Genomic DNA, 22,860 nt, shown 5'->3' on the forward strand with positions numbered 1-22,860 from the left:
TCCATTTATTTAATTTATGTAAAACTTTGAAGCTAATCAGATCAGTAACATTTATAATAACTGACAACAAGCTGGGATAATCCAAACAAATTTTGTCTAGTTTGTAACTGCCATCTTATAGCCTGTTTATCTCATTCTGATTAAGGAGAAAACATTTGGACATTTTTCAGTTAGAAGCTGTTTCACAGTATTTGTGGTTGTATAATTTTACATGCAAACCTTTTATATTTTTAAAGTTTTTCCAAATTTCCCATCTACAGTATCATTGTCTAGTGTTGCAAGCTAATATTCTACATTTCATGACTTTATCTCCAATATTAAAATCTCGGGACCTAAAAGAAGTCTTTTGTTTGAGTAATTTAGTAATTGGTCAAGTGTTTTTTCCAAGTTTACAACATGTGTCCTTTTACAGAAGTGGAACCACAACTTCAATTCCAGAGGAACAGCCCATAGGAACTGTGGTTAAAAATGTGACAGCAATAGATCCTGATGACTTTAATTATCTTGGCTTCCTCCAATATTCCATAAGTCCTATAGAATACTTTACCATTGATCCATGTAAGTTACATAATGTTAAAACAGATCAATTGTGATACATATTGTCAGTGAAACAAAACTAAAAATGATTTATTACATTCAAAGTACTGCACCAAATATATGTTAAGCAAATTGCATTTTCTTTTATTATATATTATTCATTATATTTGAAGTAGTTTGGGAAGGGATATGCCCAAGGTAAATTGTTGCATTGTATGGTATATTGTATATTATAAATATATAATGTCATATCTTAGAGATATGTTTTTATTGTTTTGTATTTCTTTAAACTGGCATAGTGGAACAAGTTATTTCTGCAGTTTCCGATCTCCAGAGTCTTGTGTTTGAATCCTGTCTCAGGCAGTCCCTGCCTAAAGTTTGCATTGTGGACACTAGGGACATCAGTGAGCCCCAAATACTCAGACACAATTACACACACAGACTGGGTTCAAGTGTACATATTTTTTTTAAATAAAGTACCTTTCCATAAAATTGCAACAATGCAATTCTTCCTTCCTTTTCTACTCTCTCTTTTAATCCTTTAGGTCAGGGGTCCTCAATCACGGTCCTGGAGGGCCACAGTGGCTGCAGGTTTTTGTTCCAACCCAATTGCTTAATAAGAAGCACTTATTGCTCAAGTGACACTTCTGCTTCACTTTAGTTGTCTCGCTCGTTAAGATTTTGAACCCTTATTGCTTATTTTAGTCTTAAACAGCTGTTTTCTTGGTTTTTAATGGCTCCTAATTAGCAATAACATGAAAATGACAAAAGAGACCAGCATTTCTCCATTTAGCTTGTTACCATTAACACCTGTGTGTATTTATCATGCACTACTGGGTTTAATTAAATAGTTGGAAGGAAAGTGAAGAGAAAAAAATGAAAGATTGAGTAGTTCTCATCCATTTTAGACTTCAAATCATTTGGAAGATATCCTTAGAAAGGAAAAAAATCTAGGATATACGAATGGTCTAACATGGCAGAGTTAAAGCACTAACAAGCCATGAAATTGAATTATTGAGAAGTATTATTTTCTAATTAAGTCAATGGGTTGGAGCAAAAATCTGCAGCCACTGTGGCCCTCCAGGACTGTGATTGAGGACCCCTGCTCTAGGTGAGTGAATAGGGGTAGCCCCTTTTATGCTGGACTCAGGAGCACTTACGGAGTCAGGACAATACAAGTAGGAAGCACTCCTGGGTCAGGCAGGAGCCTCGAAAACAAGGGACAACCTTCTCTTGATGTCCCCCCCAGTGGCACCCACAAATTCCAATAGGGCTGCCCTCTGAGACTGCAACTCACAGCATGCCCTGCAGGTACAAGAATGGGCATATAGGCCCAGCAACGCCACCACCCAGTGTTTTGGAGGAGCATGCAGTCTCCCTCCACCCATCCACTATCCATGCCAGGTAATGGAATGGGGTTCATCTTGGCTGGGATGCCAGTGTGTCCCCACCATCCATCATAGGAAGTTATTCATGTACCTGAATGTTTTATGATTAATACCCACTTCCTATTCCAAAGACATGTGTTTGGTTAACTGGAAACTCAAAATTGGCTGAGCGGTTGGGCAAGCATGAGTGTGACATGCTATGGACAATAATAATGGATATGGATAATATAGATAAGACATAGATTGGCAATTGTTTTCTTAACATTTTATAATGAAATTTTTTTATTTCTTCCAGACACAGGTTTAATTAAAGTGGCACAGCGGATTGATAGAGAAGCCAAGCCTCTGAGACAGAATCCATTGATAACAGTCCAAGTAACAGTTATAGACAGTCCAACCGGAGGCCAGTCAAACACTATAACACTTACATTTAACATTACAGATATTAACGACAACCCTCCTATTTGCAATCCAGATACATACAGGTACTTATCATTACATTGGAATTTGGTAAAATTACATTCTGATTTAGCAAGAGTTCCTTTAGTGGAAATGTTTAACAAATATAAACGGAATGTTACTGAGAATTATGATAGGATACTGGCAAATTGGGCCTTCTCTCTTGTAGCATTCTAAAATGACTGTTATACTGTAGGTATGTCTTCAAGTGTTTTGTTTTCCTGTTCCAGGATTTTGGGAGATATTTTTCCCTGAACATCTTCATCACTCTGCATGTTTCTTACACCAGTTCACAATTCTATTTGAATTGAATGTTTGCATCCTAATGGCAGGTGTTAAACCAGAAGTTAATAGATGGCCATTTTTTCACCTTACATTACATTACAGAATAAAATGATCAAAATTAACACCCTCTTATACTTTTTATATCTGTATCAGAGTATTACTTTATTAATAAATCATTCTTTCAAAATATTAGACATAGTAGTTTAAAATGTAAAGATGTCATTCATTTAGAAATAAAGTACTACAAACATTTAAATTTGAAGGGAGCATGGCACTAACTAACTTGCAGTTCTAATACCCTATTCTGATACTTTGAAGGAAAAAAAAGAAATTAAACTGTACCAGCTTGGTAGGCCATGAAAAGAAAAGCATATTGAAGCTCTTTGTTTATATATTTTATGTACTACGGCAGTTACCATCAATTAAGAGAGAACCTGATGGTTCAACACTTGCTCAGAAGACCCTTAAGTACAAAAAGCTCTTTTCATTTGTGCCCATACTCAACACTCATCTCTTCACACCATCTTTAATTTAGAAAACATTCAGCATATACAAGATTCTTAGTACAGTATTGGTATATTAGTATATTGATATTACCTCTGAATCCTTCAAATATTTACAAATTTCCCAAATGTAATCTTCCAGTAAACCATTTGTTCTGTTATTTGAAATCCGAAATTTTGTTAAAGGCTTCTTGATGGGAATTCCTAATTTTGTTTGATTTTTATTAGTAGAAACCATATAATAATAATAATAATAATGTATAAAGTATAAAGTATTGCGACACTTTACTAATTTCCTTTAAAAAGCTAAAGCTCATATTATTTGAGACAGCAATGATACATGGACCTTCAGTCAGAATTTCAGATAAAGAATGAAACTAAGACAATGACAAGATACATTCTTCATCAATCTATACAAAACATGGTTTAATTTAACTAAAAATTGTACACTGTAAACTGCACACCACACTCATCTCAACTTAGATTGTGAGAAAGTAGGGCATCATGGTTTTGCTAGACCTCTCCCCCATCTCTACTTTTTATCTTTATTGTTTTTTCCCCCTTTCAATTTCAAAATGATTTTTTTTCTTACTTGTGTTCTCTTCTTATAATTAAGATTAGTTACAAAGGGAGCACAGGCTCCAAATTCTGACTTATTCTGAAGTGTTGCTAATCTAGCACAGTTACATGAGGGCAGTGAAGAGAGCCTCTTCACTGTAGCCACTGCTTTTTGCTGAGTTGTTGAGTGTGCTGTTTTCAAGAGTCAATCTCGTTTTAAGTTTTGATTTCTGTGTCATTCTGGTTTTAATTCTGGATATTATTAGTTATGGTTAGAGTATTGAATTCTTTGTTCTTTGTCTTCAGGTTATGAGTTTAGGTGTAGGCATTTGTTATGAAGTAGAGAGTTCCAAAGCACAGTAGACCCAAAAATTACTCAAAATGCCTACTAGGGAGGAAACTAACAAATTCCTGCTGGTCACAAAAAAGGGCAATGAAGAATCTTTATAAATAAAAAATTAATTTTTACATAAAATGTTCTGAAATGGCGGCACGGTGGCCCAGTGGGTAGCGCTGCTGCCTCGCAGTTAGGAGACGCAGGTTCACTTCCCCGGTCTTCCCTGCATGGAGTTTGCATGTTCTCCCCGTGTCTGCGTGGGTTTTCTCCGGGCGCTTCCGGTTTCCTCCCACAGTCCAAAGACATGCCGGTTAGGTGGATTGGTGATTCTAAATTGGCCCTAGTGTGTGTTTGTGTGTGTCCTGCGGTGGGTTGGCACCCTGCCCAGGATTGGTTCCTGCCTTGTGCCTTGTGTTGGCTGGGATTGGCTCCAGCAGATCCCCGTGACCCTGTGTTCGGATTCAGCGGGTTGGAAAATGGATGGATGGATGTTCTGAAATACAGAAAATGCTCCTGGGGCACAGAAGAGACCAGAGAAGTTCCCTGGAACAAGAAGGACAATCCAAATGCAAGCAATGTCCCAATATATGAAATGCAAGAATGGTAAAAAACAGATGAAGGGTTCAAAATACAGTAAATTCACAAAAAAAGCACAGAATAATCAGCCATCGAAATATCACAGACTTACCAATATCCACACAATGAACCACAAGGGACTGTGAGTCTTCCTCAGCCTATATAGAGTGTTTTGTTTTCCTAGCCTTTATAAATCTGAGGGCAGTCGGTTGCAGTGATTGGCAGGGTGCCCTGGATCTTGGTGTACCACACACATAACATAAAAGAAGATACATAGATAAACAGAAACAATATTGCCATAAACAAAAGAATCAAAAATGAATAAAAAATAACATTTCAACCACTAGTTTAGAGAATTATAGAATCATTATAGTTCTTAGTTTAATTAACTTTCAATATCTGTTTATTGTGAATAACTAATATATTTCCGTCTATCTTCATTTAGTTTTCTGTAATATCATCCTTTTTGGTTATTATGATCTAAGTTTGTATCATTAATTCAAAATTTATTAATTTCAAGTGTAAATAATCTGAGGTTATAAGATTTCTGTCCCAGTCTTAAACCATAGTGGGGGGAAATGTGTCACTATTACTCTAAAATTCGCATACAGCAGTGTTCAGAGCACTACTGAATGTGATAGGTCTGTATAGCAAAGAAGGTCTGTTGTGATACTAATTTACTTTCTTGTCTTTTTTAACTAGAAACATCTACTAACTGTTACTCATTGATAGATGTCTATTTTAAGTAGAATTAGAAAAAAAATCCATTCAAAAATAGATAAAAGTTTTTTAGAATTTGTCAAGAATATATTAATGTTGTCCTTAGGTATGACATAGAAATACAGTAGGTAGCATTAACAAAGCTTCTTGTTCTTCTTTTGGCTGCTCCTGTTAGGGGTTGACACAACGGATCATCTTCTTCCATATCTTCCTGTCCTCTGTATCTTACTCTGTTATACACATCGCAATCATGTCCTCACTCAATACATCCATAAGCCTTCTCTTAGGCCTTCCTCTTTTCCTCTTATCTAGCAGCTCTATCCTTAACATCCTTCTCCCAATATGTGGACAGCACAGCTATACCATAAAATTTAAATATATAAATACTGGAAAAACCTGGCAACCAGTGACCACACACTCAGAATGTGTTGGATTTACTTAGGTACAGACATCTTTTAAAGAAAATAAAAATAAGTTTACAGTATATTGAGCACTGAAACATATAATGATGATGAACTTTAATATTAGTTAGAAAAAAGTTGAATATGCTGCATTATACTATTAAAATCATTAAAAATTGTTCTTTAGTGTACTGTAACAATCAATGTACAGTACCTGGTTGGCCATAATACATACTGTACAGTGTGTGTAGATTGTGCAAATGAGATCTCACTAAAACAAACTAATGTGTTTGATGTTGTACAACTCCTGTATCAGATCTGTTATTTGAGAAGATGACAGGCAACTGGCACTCAGATTTACACTTTGTCTGTTACAGCTGCTTTTATCTATGTTGTGATGCATACATATTTTAGATTTTATTTCGCACTAATTTAGTTAACGTTTAAATATTTTCCTACAGTGTACGCCAACTTGATCTTTCTTTACTAATTCTGAAAACAGCCAATAAGTAAAGTCCAAGAAACCCAGTTACTCTAGTAAATTATTAAAATCTTTTTGACACATTTATTTAGAAAATATTACTTTAATACAATAGTGGCTAGTCATTGGTGCCTTCATAACAAAAGTACCTTTAGGTTTGTTTATTCCAAAATCCAACAAAACACTTGCAACAAATGTACAGTATCAGTAAATGTTCAAATGGGACCTTAAAAGCAGTTGACATTTTGGATGCAATAGTTAAACTAAAACAACGTAATACTTTTAAATAGTTTTGTCAATTTGTCTGTAGTATTTTAATTGCCTCCATTGTTGCATTTTTTTCCTAGATGACATAAACTAAAAGCTATGTAAGTGATAGCAATCAATTAACTTAAATGGCTCATTGGTTCCTTTCCTTTTAATAGGGTACCTCTGCTTGAGACAACCACTATTGGTGCACAGGTTGCAAGAATAACGTGTACAGATATTGATGTTGACCCAGCAAACAACCAGTTTATATTTAAAGATTTAACATGTTCCGGATGTAATGATTTCATGTATGCTCTAAGTCCACCTAGTTCATCACTTATTGTGGTATGGACATTTTTAACTGCATATATAATTTTACTTAAAGCATTCACTACTTTGCATTTTGAAATGGCCTCAATACAGTACATTTAATTTGTTTGGAATTTATGTTAAGCAAATTAAATACAGTGTTAGTAATTCTTTGCCTAAGGCACTATATTGTTAATAGGATGTTAGTTGTCCATTTTTATTTCCTTAGGTTTGCAAATTGATTAATATATTAAATACTGTTATCTGAACATCTTAAGTGCTTTTAAAAATATATCTGCCTTTGTCTTGTTTAAGAGCATTTCCCTGGTGAGGACAGCTTGGCATGTTGACTAATTAGTAAAAATATTCAGTCACTCTTTCTCCAGCCTGCTATATCCTAATATTGCTGCTGGGGCCAATCCCAGCCAACACAGGAACAAATCCCTGGGCAGGGTGCCAGCCCACCACAGGGCACACCAAAGACAATTTAGAATCACCAATGCACCTAACCTGCATATCTTTGGAAGGAAACTGGAGCACCCGGAGGAAACCCACACAGACACAGGGAGAACATAGAAACTCCATGCAGGGAGGACCCGGGAAATGAACCTGGGTCTCCTTACAGCGAGGCAGCAGCGCTACCCACTGCACCACCGTGCCACCCTAAAAATATTCAATGAAAACATTTTGCAAAGAAAGAAGCTTAATATATAAAATTGTAACACATTATGTTTTTTGTAACTTATAGTATACCAGAAACAGTAGTTTATTTATTTGTTTTCAGTTCATGCACTGGTGTAGCAGATGCCCCTTAAGCAACCACAAGGCGTGGGGGGGAGGCATTCCAGAACAAAAGTACCCCCTTAATAGACCTTCACAAAACCACCCAAAAATATATATTTGCTTTCATAAAATAGAAAAATATTTTGGGCATTTTACACTAAACAAAACAGTTGGAAACTGGTGTGTCATGTCGTGTGACAGTACAGTCAATAGTAGGGTGGGCAAGATGATACGTAATAAGTTAATTAGTAGTCAATGAAAAGTTACATCATTAGAAGAAGACATCAGGTAGATCTAGCATTGTTGTAACTTTAACAGAAAAGGTTTCTTCTCCTTGTCCATCTTGCACAACTCTTTCCATTGAAGATAACCATAAACTAATTAATAAAAATGTGCAGAGCAACCTGACAGATGTACTGTAGACCCAGATGGAAACATTGATATGCAGTATTGAATAGAAATAAATCATAACATTAGGTTCTCAAAATGTTTCATTATTATAATGTTATGTCTTCACAGCAGTTTTTCCCCCATATTATAAGAAATTGGCCGGACACTGTATATGTGTTATTTAATTTAGTCTCCAAAAAGCATTTGTTTGAACAGTTTCTGACTTCAGCGTAGAGACAGATGAGTTTGAAATACACAAATATACCCATTTAGAATTTTTCAGGGACTGATGGAAAAAAAGTGTTAAATGCAGAAAGTCATCAAGGCTTTCTTAGAATCCCTGAAGTACAGGTCTAGGTTTGCAGTGTTTAGGGTTTTTATGTATTTTTATTGCATTTATTTTTATGATTAATAGTTATGATCAAGTTTAAATGTGTCCCAATTTGGTGTATTTAATTTATAGAATTATTATTGTCATTCTGGTTGTTTCAGTTTATTGTTCCTTTTCAGTAAAGCAGCCATGTTGTTAATAGCAACTGCACCATTGTTAAACTACTGGAGCCCAAGTCTAATTGTAGCATGGTGCACACAACATTGTGTTCAAGTTTTAAAACAAAATAGGCTACATTCACACTGCTGAGCGCTCAGTTCCATTTTTTTACTCCTATGTCATCCAGAATGATGATTTTAGAAAAGTGTGAATATCAAAAAATGAAATGGAATCAAAACTTTTCAGATTGAATCTACCCTACTCTCATAACATCTGTTTTGTATCCCATTTTTAATTGCCCTATCTCCTATCCTTTGTACCAGTTGATTCTATGTGGAAAACACCCGAAGTGATGAATGTGCCCAAGCTAACAGCTAAGATCCTTCATTCCCTGTTTTTATTTCTTACCATCATATGCTTTGGAATTTGCAGACATCCTGCACTTAAAGCATTGTGAAGTAGTGCAGCAATCAGCATCTGTCTGTAATAATAATAATAATACATTTTATTTATATAGCACCTTTCCCATGCTCAAGGCATTTCACAGAGTCTTAGAAAAAACAGCAGGGTATATGTAACATTGAACTTTGTTCTGTACTCATTTCAGAGTACTAGCTACAAAATTAATTTGAGCTTCAAAAAAAAAATTAGATACTACTGTAGGTAAAAAACAGAACAGAGGATAGTGTGAATGTAACCATTAAAGACTAATGCTTCTTTAGGCTAGAGCTTTTTTATGTTCAACAACGGTGTCCAAAAAATGTGCAAAAATCGCTAAACCAGTGGATACATGTACAGTAAATGCCAGACTTTCATCTCAAGATAATAATTTAAATTTTAAAAAGTCAGCTTCAAAGCAGTTAATGGATCTATAGCTATCCAAACTGTTTATAAAGTCAAGGCTGAAAGCACTCTGTAATGCTTTGATTCCTGTGTATAAATCTGTCTTAGAGCTATCAGATGAATATTAGCCTCACTAACTACTTTTCATTTTGTATCACAAAACTGTTTCATATTTTAACAGCTAAATGGAAGTCTTGATATGGAAACCACTAAGTTGTTATATTATGAAAACTCACTAAGTGTGACTGCCCAAGATGTGGCATATCCATATTTTCAAGGTAAGCTATTGTATCACTTCCATTTGCTCATTACTTGTATTTAAAAAAAATAACATTTTATTTTCTTTTACAGATTTTGCATATATTTATGTTACAGTTATTCCAGTTAATGAGTATGCGCCTCAATTCAACCGAAGTTCTTACGTGTGTAATGTTTCAGAGTGTACAAATCGTAAGTATTAGATACTTGTATGTTTAGTTAATCTGTAAGCAAAAAAATGCAAGCAACTTGGAATGAGAACCATTCAGCTTAATAAACTTTTATAAGGTATTATTGTGCACATTGAAGCTCCTAAGATTACACAAAGTATAATACAAATTTAAAGCTTGTTTTTTATAACATGAAGCTTTATCTGAATCAATAGCAGATTTTGGGGGTGGCAAGTGGGGCAACCACCCTAGGCCCCGCACCTAAGGGGGCCCCACTTTTGAGGTCCGCATGTCCCGTTCGAACAGATTTGTCTAGTTATATTCTCCAGTGTATATATATTTGAGATGCTTCTAAGAGGACCCCTTTTAAAACCCCTCTTCAAGGTCAAATTCCATACATATACATCTTTGAAAACATTCCATAGTCTGAATATTAATGCACAAAGACATGTATCAGTAATAACCACCGGCTGACATGACATTAACGTGACCTGCATATCGAGACTCAGAGTATACTTGCAAGTTGGGGGCTTTTCTAGAAGAGGCCCTGCTAATTTCCGCATGACACCGCATTGCATTTCGTGGTATTGTCATGAATTGCACAGTTTTTAATAGATTATATAGCTATATTTTGATAAAATCTGTGTGTTATCTTGCAAAAATTTAGCTGAATATCCAGTGTATGTTAACATTTTTATTTTTATTAATATTCACGCGCAGGTTTACACAGTCTACACATACCGGCAACAGCGTTTCACGTAACTGGCCCCACATGAGGTTGGTCAGCCTCTAGGCCCCGCACACCCCTAAGGCTGCCTCTGATCTGAATTGTGCCAATGACAATAAATTTTGAATAAATGATTAAATGCTTGTGTAGTTAGATTGGGAACATTTCAGAAAGAAGAATAGAGTATTCTGTACAGTTATTTTTTTAAAGTCAAAGTAATCTTTTAATACTGTGCAGTGTTTTTACTTCATTGTTTGAGAGTTTGTTAAAGGGAAGCCAATTAATTTAAATTACATAGCTCAATAGTTTTAACAAAAAAAGTAGTAAAAAAAGAAAATTGCTATTTAATGTACACAATTTGTGCGTAGTAAAGAGAAGAAATTACTTACAAATGACACAGCTCTGTATGCCAAAAGGCAAAATACAGATCTTTACTTCCTCCTTTTCTATAATTAAAACTAATAAAGAATATTAGACAGTAGAAAGAAACAGTGAAAGAAAATCACCAAATTAATGGAAGAGTTATAAGCTTCATAAATAACTTCCTTTATAGTTTTACTAAATTTTGTCACCAGATTTCTAAAACTCTTAGGCACTTTAAACTAAGACTTCTTTGAATAATTACATATATATTACTTAATATGTAAAGCAGTAATACTGAACAGACAAGCAAAATACAAATAAACCATATGAATCAACTGCAGTTTTTATTTTTTTGTAATATTTAAAAAAAATAACCAAATTAAATTAGAATGTTTGTGTCTTTGTCATATGGTTTACAGTGGACGACTCAGAGTCCTAAACACACATACTGTACTCTGGAAAACAGTACTGGGTTTAAATAATCCTTTTTCACCAGAGTTTTTCTTTAAACAAGCAAATTTACATTTTTTTCTTTTCTTTCTTTATTCTTACTTCTTCCTTCTCTTTTCTCTTCCTCTCCCTCCAGTCCAGATGAGCTTCACCCAATTTTACTCCCAATTCTGACTCACTTTACTAAGGCAGGGGAGCTTCTTTTAAGCCGGACCCGGGAGTACTTCCAATGCAATAATATTGCCTCCAAAAATCACTTCTGGGTCAGGCAGAACCTCTTGAAAATAGGGGAGCCTGTCCCTAGCATCTCTCTCCAGTGGCACCCAAGGATCTCAACAGGGCTACCCTTCAGAAATACAACTCCCATGAAACCTGAGTATCCAAACTCCAGACATACTAGATGGATGCTGCCACCCAATATGTTGCAATCAATACAGTTTAAATTAAAATGGAATGTTTACATTTTTCTAATACTATTAACTAGAACAATGCTGATAGCCTTGTTTCTGTCATTTTCCAAATACAAGCATGAAGGTTAAAGGTGATTTGTTTTTGGTGTAATCATTGATTGCTGAAGATGGCAGAATATATAGAGGAATTGCAGATGGTGAAAAGTGGTGCAAGACAGGGTCAGGGGAGAGAAAGAGAGAGAAAAAGAAAGGAAAACATACTGTACTTGTAGTGGCAGCACAGGAAGACGGGCATGACATATGGGTGATGCTTGAGAGTAAGTCAAGTCAAGTCAAGTTGGGGAGCATGCACTGGTACAGTGCGTTGCTGCACCCACTACACGACGAATCAGCTCGGGTTCCTGGTTGGCAACCACCCAGGCAGACACGTAGTCCAGTCCCACCCTCCGGAAATTAGCCTCTATCTGCTGCAGCCAGGTGTTACGTGGGCGACCCCTTGGCCTGGTCCAGCCACTCAGGTCCCCAACAATGAGGATCTTATGAGCTTGATCACCCTCGGAGAAACGCGCCACATGGCCGTAGTGCCATAACTGAAGCTCCCTCACAATGCAGGTAATGTGCCTCATTCAGGACTCCATGAGCAACTGCTCATTTGACACAAAGTCAAACCAACAGTACCCAAGGATTTTCTTATTACTCTGAAAATTGAAAGAAAGCAACACAACAAAGGAAAGCAAGCACAGAAATAAAAAATATCTGCACATAAATATACATTCAGCTCAGTGTAGCCACCTTTCTGGGTGCTAGTCTTCATAGAGATCCACCAACAACTACTTCGCAACAACTGTAGCACAGACATGACATGACAAGTACATGAGCCAGCATTTCCATACTACAAGTTTTGATATATTGTTGTGTTGATGCTCTGCCAACTGAGGTAGGACTAACTTGGGAAAAGTTATACCTAATAGAGAGGTCATTCGATATACACTGTATACTTATCTAGCCACTTTCTCGCTAGATTAAAAATGGAGGACCCATTGTAAGAAAAGGAGTAAAGGTCTTTAATTTTGCTTCTTCTTACGTTGTAATATTGTTGTCATAATAATATTATTAAAGGGTTGTCAAGCTGTATGGCTATTTTTAAAGTGGCTGCAACTTTGTAGTTATTATCATTGTCATTTATTGTACTGTACTATAATTGCATACACTGAAAATGTATTGTTCCAATAATGACATGCTTCAGTCTGAACAATTATTAACATCTTTTTTGAAAGACTAATGTATTTATTTATTCTTACTTGTTACTAACCTTCCCAATTATTGAATGGTCCTCATTGTCCTTGAAAATTACTTTCTTTATATAAAATAAAAACTACAATTTCTACACAGTATACAACATCATTTTTTTGAATTTAATATAGCAGTATTTTAATATAGTAGTATTTTAATGTTAATACCATATTTTGTATATTATTCCAGTTTAAGCTAACAATAAACTGTGTTATTTAATCTTGTTTTTCTGTAGAGGGTGCATCTGTTACACTAGTGACTGCAACTGACAAGGATATTCCAAATACTGGTATAACATACTCAATTGAGTCTGGAGGAAGCACCTTTGATTATAGCAATATATTCTGGATAAACCCTTCAACAGGTGAAATAAGACTTGTGGCAAGACCAAACTATGAAATTACTCCAGTTTATGTTCTGACTGTAATTGCCGTAGATGGTGATCCTATAAATCCTTTAACAGGAACTACGACTGTAAGTACTGTGTGCTTATGTAAAGCAAAGGTGGGAAATAGATGGGCAAACTTAGAACGTAATACTTTTTTTTTTCCTTTTACACTTCATTGTCTTCTTTATTACTGACATAAGATTATTTTATATTTTATATTTCTATATTATTTTCACCTATTCTTTTATTTTTATTTTTCATATTATTGATGATTACCTCAGTTAGTTTTTATTTTTGTTTTCTTTCTTTTCTATACAAAAGGCTCATTTTGATGAATATTAAAAAATATATGCTGAACCTGCGTGTAAATTGCAGAAACATTCTGATATTTCCATAAAAGGTGTTTGCTCCAGCAAACAGAGAGTCATCTTCTAAACATTTTATAAAATGTCTCCCCTGTATTGTAGCAGGGTCCATCTGGTAGCACTAGGCATTTGAAACCTTAGATCAAGTGTTTTAGAGTAACTTGTGAAGGCAAGTAATTTACAAAATCTGGTAGACATTCCTGATTCAATAAATGGATGTACCAGCTCGTTCTCTTTCATTTTGTATCTGATCAGCTGAGGATGACAAGACAGCATTTTTATGTAGGTACAAAGTTAAAGTTTGTGAAGCAACACAGCCTGCAATTTTACTTCATTTAATAGATTTGTATGTGTTTTCAGCATGTCACACTCCTCTCTCCCTTTATAGATATCTTTGTGAAAACAGTTTAAGCGTATTTTTATATTTCTCATGGTTGTTCACTGTAAATGAGCTCCATTAACTCAGCTGTCTACATTTCTTATGCTTGTTGGTGTCAATTGGTGTCAATTTTTTTTTAGTTATTATAGGTATAGATTATGTTGAGGATATTGATGATATTGTCAGTAGTTGCATTATGAATTCAGAGTTTGATTCCGTAATTTAGAGACTAAACTAGTTATAAGTGAAACAAGTTAAAAAGAGCCACATACTAAAATAAGCATTACTCTACATGACTCTTTAAGGAGTAATAGCAATCCAGCATTATCATTAGTAATGATGATGAAAATTAATTTGTACTGTAATTCTTGGAAATTAAATTGTAACTTTTCAAAAGTTTTTCTCAGATTTTTTTTGGTTTTTTCTTTCCCTCCAGGGTTTTGGACTACGCAGAGTTCACTTCTGTACTTAGTTTATTGATTTAAGGTTGTTTTGAAGGTTGTAAAATTATTTCATGTCATTATGCAATGCCATTTTGTTTTCCCAAGGGTGTTGCCATAGTTGGTATTATTTGTGTAGGGTTACTACCAGCATTGCTACCTTGTGACAAGAGAATGGCACATGACAGAATATGCTGTGAATCCTAGTTGTCCAGGATTCTGGATACCAGATAACAAAAAAAGCTTTTCATGGTAGTAGTAAAGTGTTTGTGTTTGATCTGAAAGCTTTGTATCACTTGTGTTCCTTTTGGGTTTTGATTGCTAAAAAAAAAAGGGAAGGAAAGTCAAAACATAAAAATGTAGGTAAAACACAGAAAAAGATATTTAAAACAATAAATGAAAGGCAAAATTAAAAACATTTGGAAAAGTCTAAATATGGTAAACTATTTAAAAATAATGCAGTATATTATGCTTTATTTTTAAATGCATAAAAGTATTTAGCTGAATCTAAAACATATATTAATATGTACAGTATACTGTATATATAGTGATCAACAGGATGCAGCACAGAGCCCCAGTCTCCAGACACAATTGCACAGATAAGTCCCAGGTTCAAAATTGTTATTTAAAAAATAAAACCTTTTTACAGCAAGTATAGCATCTGTTCTTCTTTCTTCTCTCTGCTGCTCCTCCTAGACACATGTTGCCTGTCTCCTCTCCTGGTTCTGACCCACATTGACAAGGCAGTGTGATTCCTTTTATTGAAAACCAGGGAGTACTTCTGGTGCCAGTGCATTGCCTGTTGGGAGTACTTCCTACTCAAATGAAAGTCCCAGAAAGTAGGAAGTGTAACTCTCTGCAGGACTCTCTGGTGGCACCCACAGATTCTAGCAATGCTGTCCCAATGGACTACAGTTCCCAGCATTCCCATCAGACGTCCAAATGGGTACTGAAGCCCAGGGATGTTGCCATCTAGCAGGGTGGGGGAGCATACAGACTTGATATGGACCCTTCCCCGATCTCTCCATTGTTTTGGCCTCCCGGCCAGTTAAGGGCCAATTCCGGCAGGGACACCAGCCCATGTGTGTTCACCATTACAATTTATAGATATAAAATACTGCATAATAAAGTACTATCTATCTATCTATCTATCTATCTATCTATCTATCTATCTATCTATCTATCTATCTATCTATCTATCTAGATGCTGACTCAATGATAAATTTAATGCCTAAAATGTAAGCTTTGTCTGAGTCAGATTTCTTGTTTATCTTTGTCCACTCACATCTACTAGAATCAGAGAAAGAGAGCCATTTATGTTATATTTCTTTGTAAACTGTGCTTGCCAAATGGAGTAAGTTTACATTTGGAAACAAGCATTTGAAAATCCATTCTTACATTTTCTGTGTTATCAAATTCAAAGGTTGAGCCTATCCTGGAAACATAAACATGGTGCAAAATAGGAACCAAACCCTGAGGTGATGATATGCATGATATATATTTGTTTATCCCTGAAAAACTTTATACAAAACTGATATTATTTCAGCAATTGGTAAACATACATACAACTAATATTTTGGTGATGTACTTGATTCTGAAGGCACACAAGGTTTATTTTTTCTTTTTTCTCTTGTGGGAAACGCCTTCCCCGTTCCCCACAAGTATAACACAGTTCAAGCACAAGCACAGCACAATTCCACAAGTCTTTTCCTTCTCTTTATCTTTTCTCCTGTCCACTACTCTGGCCAAGCTTTGTCGCTTTTACTTTGCGACTCTGGCTCCCCAAGAAGTGGATGCTGACTCCTTTTATAATGGACTCGGAAGTGCTCCATGTGCTTGATTACTTTTGGGTATGGTGGAAGATCTGCCCATAAGGGCTCAGCAGCTCCTGGCGGTGCCTGCGGATCCCAACAGGGCTTCACCACACTCTAACTCCCAGGAAGCCCTGCAAGATTCTGAGGCACCGCTGCAACCCAGGGGGGTTGCCATCTAGCATCCCGGGGGAGATAACGCTCCACACCAACGTGGAGGCATCCCAGCCGAGAAAGTGCCCCGGCTCCATCTTATATTTGACAGCAACTTAACTTAGCAAAAAATTTTTACTACCATCTGAAGTTTGCTGAACTTTATAAATGTGAAAGCATCACCCTTAACGGTATGATGATCTTGTCTTAGAGTAAAATATAGATTATCAAAGTCTTCAAGTTTCCATTTTTAACAAATGACTAAGAATTTTATTTAAACCTCCAATTAACATTCTGTAGATATTTTTTTCCAACTTCTTTATATATGAAGAGAAAAGAAAAAGGATGATGTGTCAGAGAGGATAACTATCTCAGACTGTGTAATACTGTCAGAGTTCTAGATGCACAGCTATAACATGCAGTAAACAATAATTAAATGAGTGCTGTAAACTCTGCACACTTACTGAAAATACACCTAAGGTGTTACATCACATTGCACAGCAGCTTCTTTCATAAGCAAAGCGATAGTATAATAATGAGAAAAACATATTGCATTACCAGTGGAAATGCAAACCTCCTTTAGCAGCCTCCAGGGATTAAATGAAAACTGAAATTAAATACAGTAAAAAAAAATCATAACCTAAGATAGAACAAAAGTGATTATTTCAATCAACCATCTGGAACGTATTTTATTTTTCTGCCTAACCTCATTTTTTAGTGTTCTTCAATTTCGGGGTAAGTAGAGTTTAAGAAATGGTCAAAAATAAAAAGTGCATCATGTATAGACAAAAAGGGAACAGCGACTCCAATTTATGGATTTTGGCAGTTGTCTCTTATTATCTTGAACTCTTATTCGTCAAATCTAGTCTTTGTTACTCATTTCTGTGCATTGTTTCACCACTTTGACAAAACTGGATTTAAAAACATAATAGCCATTTAGTGCAATATGCTCTTCATGACCCTAAGCTACAGGTATTTCTCAACAACCATTCCTGTTACATTATCTGTATTTTTGATTGTGTGTGTATTTTTTCCATAAATATTACTTAGTTTCACTGTTTTCTCTTGGTCATATTTGTTTCCATTGGAAGTTGTCAATATAGTAAATATCAATATTAAAGCAATGCATTTTTCCAGGTAGCAGTGAATATTATTGAACAAAATGATGAACCACCAGTGTGCACTCCAAACAATTATGAACTGATAATTCCATATGACCTCAAGACAGGAGCAAATATCCAGTTCTTCAAACTTACCTGTACTGATCTTGATTCATCACCTAAAGCCTTTCGGTATAGTATTAGTTCAGGTAGGATGCTTTTGTGGATTTAAAATATTTATATATGCATATACATTTTACATGTTATTTATTATGTAAATTATATATTTTACATGTGTGTGTGTGTGTATGTGTGCAGACTGGAAACAAAAAAGACCAATATATTTATATAAATATATTCATGTATTTATATTTGTATGAACTAAATCTGAATACAGAATACATTGATATATATATGCCTTGAGTTTAAAAGTCAGTACTAACCCCATATGGAAATGGAGCTTGGAGTAAGAATTTTTGATCAAGCATTAAACAGAATCGAGAAAGGAAGGTGAGAAGACAACATTTGTGTTGAGAAAGTCGATAAGTAGACAAGACACACAGAGCCTATAATGTCATAGGTAGACCCTGTGAGGATATTATTTTTTTAGCCTTTCTCTGGTACCATTTGTGTTAACCGTAGTATTTGATCTTCCTTTGGTAAAATCCCATCTTATATTTGACAGCAACTTAACTTAGCAAAAATTTTTTACTACCATCTGAAGTTTGGTGAACTTTATAAATGTGAAAGCATCACCCTTAATGGTATGATGATCTTGTCTTAGAGTAAAATATAGATTATCAAAGTCTTCAAGTTTCCATTTTTAACAAATCACTAAGAATTTTATTTAAACCTCCTTTTAACATTCTGTAGATATTTTTTTCCAACTTCTTTCATTTCAAACATTTTTTCCAACAAAAATGTAATTTCACTGTAATGGATGACATAACCTTTTCCAAAGCTATAAATACAAAATGTTATATGTATATATATATATATATATATATATATATATATATATATATATATATATATATATATATATATATATTAATGGGATTAAAAATGATAGAGTTTTATTGACCATTTGCATTTACAGGGAGGAAACAATTATGAAATGCTGATTTTTGATTGTACCATTCCTTAAACTATGATGCTATATTTCGTCATGCTGTTTTTAATACATCTGGATGATTTGTCATTTGTTATTGTACTGCATCTTTAGATGTTTGGTAGACACACTTGAGTAATGTATTTGAAAAAATGAAACCTTCCTTATAGTATCCAAATTCTGTCATTTACAGGTAACATTAACAACCACTTTACCTTTTCACCAACACAAGGTTCAAATATCACAGAACTGATTTTATCACAGCCATTTAATTACGCCAGCGGTGTTGACAAAGACTGGAATTATAAACTTCTAGTCTATATAACGGATGACAATCCTCCTTATGCAAGACCAGGGTGTCCAGGAATTGGAACTGTCACAATATATGTCAGTGTGGTGATCCCAGGTCTGACCACCAGAACAACTACTACTCCTGTGAGTATAAACTTACTCAAGGTTATGTGGAAGTATTGCTTAATGAGAATGAAAGTGCTTCAAATGACAAATTACTCCAGAGTCAAGTAAATACTTGAACAGGAAGAATTTACAGTTTGGAAGTAAGTAGGTAGATACATGACACCAAAAGCAAGACTGGAGGACATTCCCATTACATATGAAAAACAGTAGAAAGGATATTTAAGGTGCCCAGATCACAGATGGAATGAAAAAAATACATTTTAAAGATACTAAGGTAAGTACAGTAGATAGTTCAGTGTCAAGCAGGAAAAGAGTGATGCCCCAATATTTCAATGAGTTAGCCAAAGGAAGCTATGGTGGAAAAAATGATTGAACTGAACATGGAGAATTTCAGTTTCAAAGAAGGAGAGCATATATTTTCTCTAACTAGTTTTACTCAAAGAGAGTCTGAAATGAAACAAAGTTCAAATGTGAGGGAGACTAGAAGGAGCATTATCAAGGAGAGACCAGAGTTTATTTTGTGTAATATGTGTTTAAGAACTGAGAATATGGAAAAGTTCAGTAATGATATTAAAATATATATTTTCATTTTTGTCTTATGTAATATTCATAAATACATAAATTATGCCCTATTTTTCTTCAGTCCTCTTCAAACAATGGTTGAGTGGCTGTATGTAGTAGAGTTCCTTGACACTTACCCTGTATTGTGTTAGGAACCTTGTGCTACTTTACAAGATAAAGAGTGATTCATAATCTGACTTCCATAGCATGATTCCATCGCAAATTTAATTAAGACTAAACCAACTTTACCCAGAATGCACAGGGAACCATCGCTTGACCCAGGTCTGGAATTAGAATTGACCAATGAAGACTGACTTGATGTATAGATAAACCTGAAGAAACTGAAAGCTGCACACATATGGGGTGATATTCAGCAAGGAATACAGTGGTGTTGTCAAAATGTCTTTAGGTTACATGAATTTATGAGACATACTGTACTTAGGTGGAGTAGAAGTTTTTCATAAAATGTGGTCCTTGGTCAATTAAATTCAATAACTTGCATTGGTTTGAAAAGTAACCACAAGTGGCGAGCTGTTCTGTGCAGTGTGGGGATAGTCATGTTCTCCTTTCCATTTTTTTATTCATTGTTTTTCATTTTGATTTCCTGAAACAGCTCCCATGGGGGCAGGTTCCACAATTACAGTTTATTACTTGTATGAACATTAAGTTGTTCACTTTTTTAATTGCTGAATTCATGCTCAGTGATATTTCCTCCTTATTAAAAAACCAAAAGGACCTTTATTTGTCAATCTCATACTTTCCAATTAATACATATTGGCATGGTTTTAGGAAGTAGCATAAAAGTAGGGTAATTTGCAAAGTGATTACTTTCTTAGGAAATCATGAGTAAAGAATTTGTCTTGAGTAGTAATTAGTAATTTGAAATAGATTACTCTGTTGACCTCTCACACATATCTAAGAAAACTTGTTTCATGTTTTTTTTATATGGGTTTTACCAAAGTATAATGTAATCTGATTTAGCAATAAATAAAGTGTAAGGGTTATTGCATTAATGTATTTTTAAATATTTAAATATTGTTTTAATATAAGCAAACAAAAATTCTATTTTTTTGTATTGATTGATTCAATATTTAGTTACCCCAGTCATTCTTATATTTGGTGTTATTTTGAGGATACTATTTTTTTTCTGTTTTCTGTGTATGAATTAATTACACAATAAGCTTCTGTTATTTTATTTTTCTGTTCTTGGTGTATGTCTATTGTTTGAATATGCAGTTTTGCTCCCTTAAGAAATGAAACTGGAAGATACTTCTGATTTATAGTCAACAGCAAAAGAGGGACAGATATTATTACTTAGGTAAATTAACTTTACAGAAATCTGCACATATAAAGGAAAATTCTAGTATTGCCTCGCCAAAATGTTTATGGCAAAAGTACCACTGTAAATAGCACATAAAGCAGGAATTAAACACAGCTCTGTTCTGTCAGTAATTACAGTATTTAATTGCACAGACACAACTTCAACACTTCTTTCTCTCTTTTTGAAATGTCCTTGTGTATGGGTTTTCAGTTGTTTTTCTCCTTACTTTCAGCCAAGTATTACATATATTGTTAAAAAAGAAAATTCCTATTCTTCATCTGGCTGGTATATCCCATTTGTCATAGCTCTGGGTGCAATGATCCTGCTTGGAATTTTGGGATATTTGTTCTATCACTGCATTAAATATCTTTCCAAAAAGGATTGTTGTGTACCAAAACCTGAGAAATATAAAGAGCCACTGTAAGTATGAATTTAACTATTTAAGTTAAAAGTTGACATTAATATGTTTTTTCTTTACATTTTTTTAAATTGTAAATAACAAGCATATCCTATTTAATATTGAACAGTCTTGGAATATATATAAAGCTCAATATACTGCATTTACCTAAAACTGTGCCAGTTTGCTGTTATTTTTATTTCAGTAGCTTTCTGCTGATATGCAGAAATCTTGTAAATTAATAATAATTAAATGTGTTTAGAGCTTTGCTGTTAGTTTATTGGCACTTGAAATAATTATATATTCTCTAAATAGCTCCACCGGTATATTTCAAATTCCCTTTTTACAGATGTTTATGTTACTAGGGGGGCAAGCCCCTCTGATGCCTTTGGTGCCCAACCCCCAGTTGCAGAATATTAGTAAAATCTGTAAATGTAGAAAAGAAAAATTATTATTTATTGTAGTCAAAGTAACGAAATTCTATAAATATGTAAAAGAAAATGAATTATTATTTAACGGAGTAAAAATCATTAAACGAGAATAAAATATTTACTCTCTTACCGATTGGAGTATTCCCATTAAACTGAGGCCCACTATGCTCGATGAGCATTTATAAGAGACTAAATAAACGATCCATTTGTTTTAACTGACATTCTTATAGATTAAAAAAAAACTTCCATCCATCCATTATCCAAAGCTATATCCTAGCTACAGGGTCACAGGGGTCTGCAGGAGTCAATCCTAGCCTACACAGGGTGCAAGGCAGGAAACAAACCCCAGGCAGGGCGCCAGTCCACCACAGGGCACAATCACCCACACACCAAGCACACACTAGGGCCAATTTAGAATCACCAATCCACCTAACCTGCATGTCTTTGGACTGTGGGAGGAAACCGGAGCACCCGGAGGAAACCCACGCAGACACGGGGAGAACATGCAAACTCCACACAGGGAGGACCCGGGAACCGAACCCGGGTCTCCTAACTGTGAGGCAGCAACGCCATTGTACCGCCCTAAAAAAAACTTTTTATAAAAAATGACTCATTTAAATAACAGGAAAAATCATGTGAAAACTAAAGTGATATGCAATGGATCATCGTAAATCGACCTCCAGCTAACCTAAATACAAACATTGGTGTTATGAATAGATAATTTATAATTTATTTTCATAGTTTGTGCCTGTGAAAGAAAGTTTACTCGATCAAAAATAAAAACCATGACTTCTTGATATTTTTGTTTATAATTTAAAAACAGAATAAGAATCTGAAAATCTAACCACATCACATTAAAGTTCGATAAATTCTGATACATATAATATAATTCTGAACATATACACTCACCTAAAGGATTATTAGGAACACCTGTTCAATTTCTCATTAATGCAATTATCTAATCAACCAATCACATGACAGTTGCTTCAATGCATTTAGGGGTGTG

General features: G+C 34.7%; 1 protein-coding gene across 1 annotated transcript in view; it reads left to right on the forward strand.

Moving 5' to 3' along the window:
• The window catches only part of LOC120533990 (cadherin-related family member 3-like), an 88,987-nt gene that overhangs the window by 58,432 nt on the left and 7,695 nt on the right, over positions 1–22,860 (forward strand). The window contains exons 8-16 of the mRNA XM_039761185.1: positions 413–558; positions 2,221–2,410; positions 6,671–6,839; positions 9,491–9,587; positions 9,661–9,759; positions 13,216–13,454; positions 17,654–17,825; positions 18,921–19,162; positions 21,259–21,446. Of these exons, the coding sequence (XP_039617119.1) occupies positions 413–558; positions 2,221–2,410; positions 6,671–6,839; positions 9,491–9,587; positions 9,661–9,759; positions 13,216–13,454; positions 17,654–17,825; positions 18,921–19,162; positions 21,259–21,446 (1,542 nt within the window). The remainder of the gene's footprint in view (positions 1–412; positions 559–2,220; positions 2,411–6,670; positions 6,840–9,490; positions 9,588–9,660; positions 9,760–13,215; positions 13,455–17,653; positions 17,826–18,920; positions 19,163–21,258; positions 21,447–22,860) is intronic.

This window comes from Polypterus senegalus, chromosome 8 (assembly GCF_016835505.1).
Source record: "Polypterus senegalus isolate Bchr_013 chromosome 8, ASM1683550v1, whole genome shotgun sequence".
NCBI lineage: Eukaryota > Metazoa > Chordata > Cladistia > Polypteriformes > Polypteridae > Polypterus > Polypterus senegalus.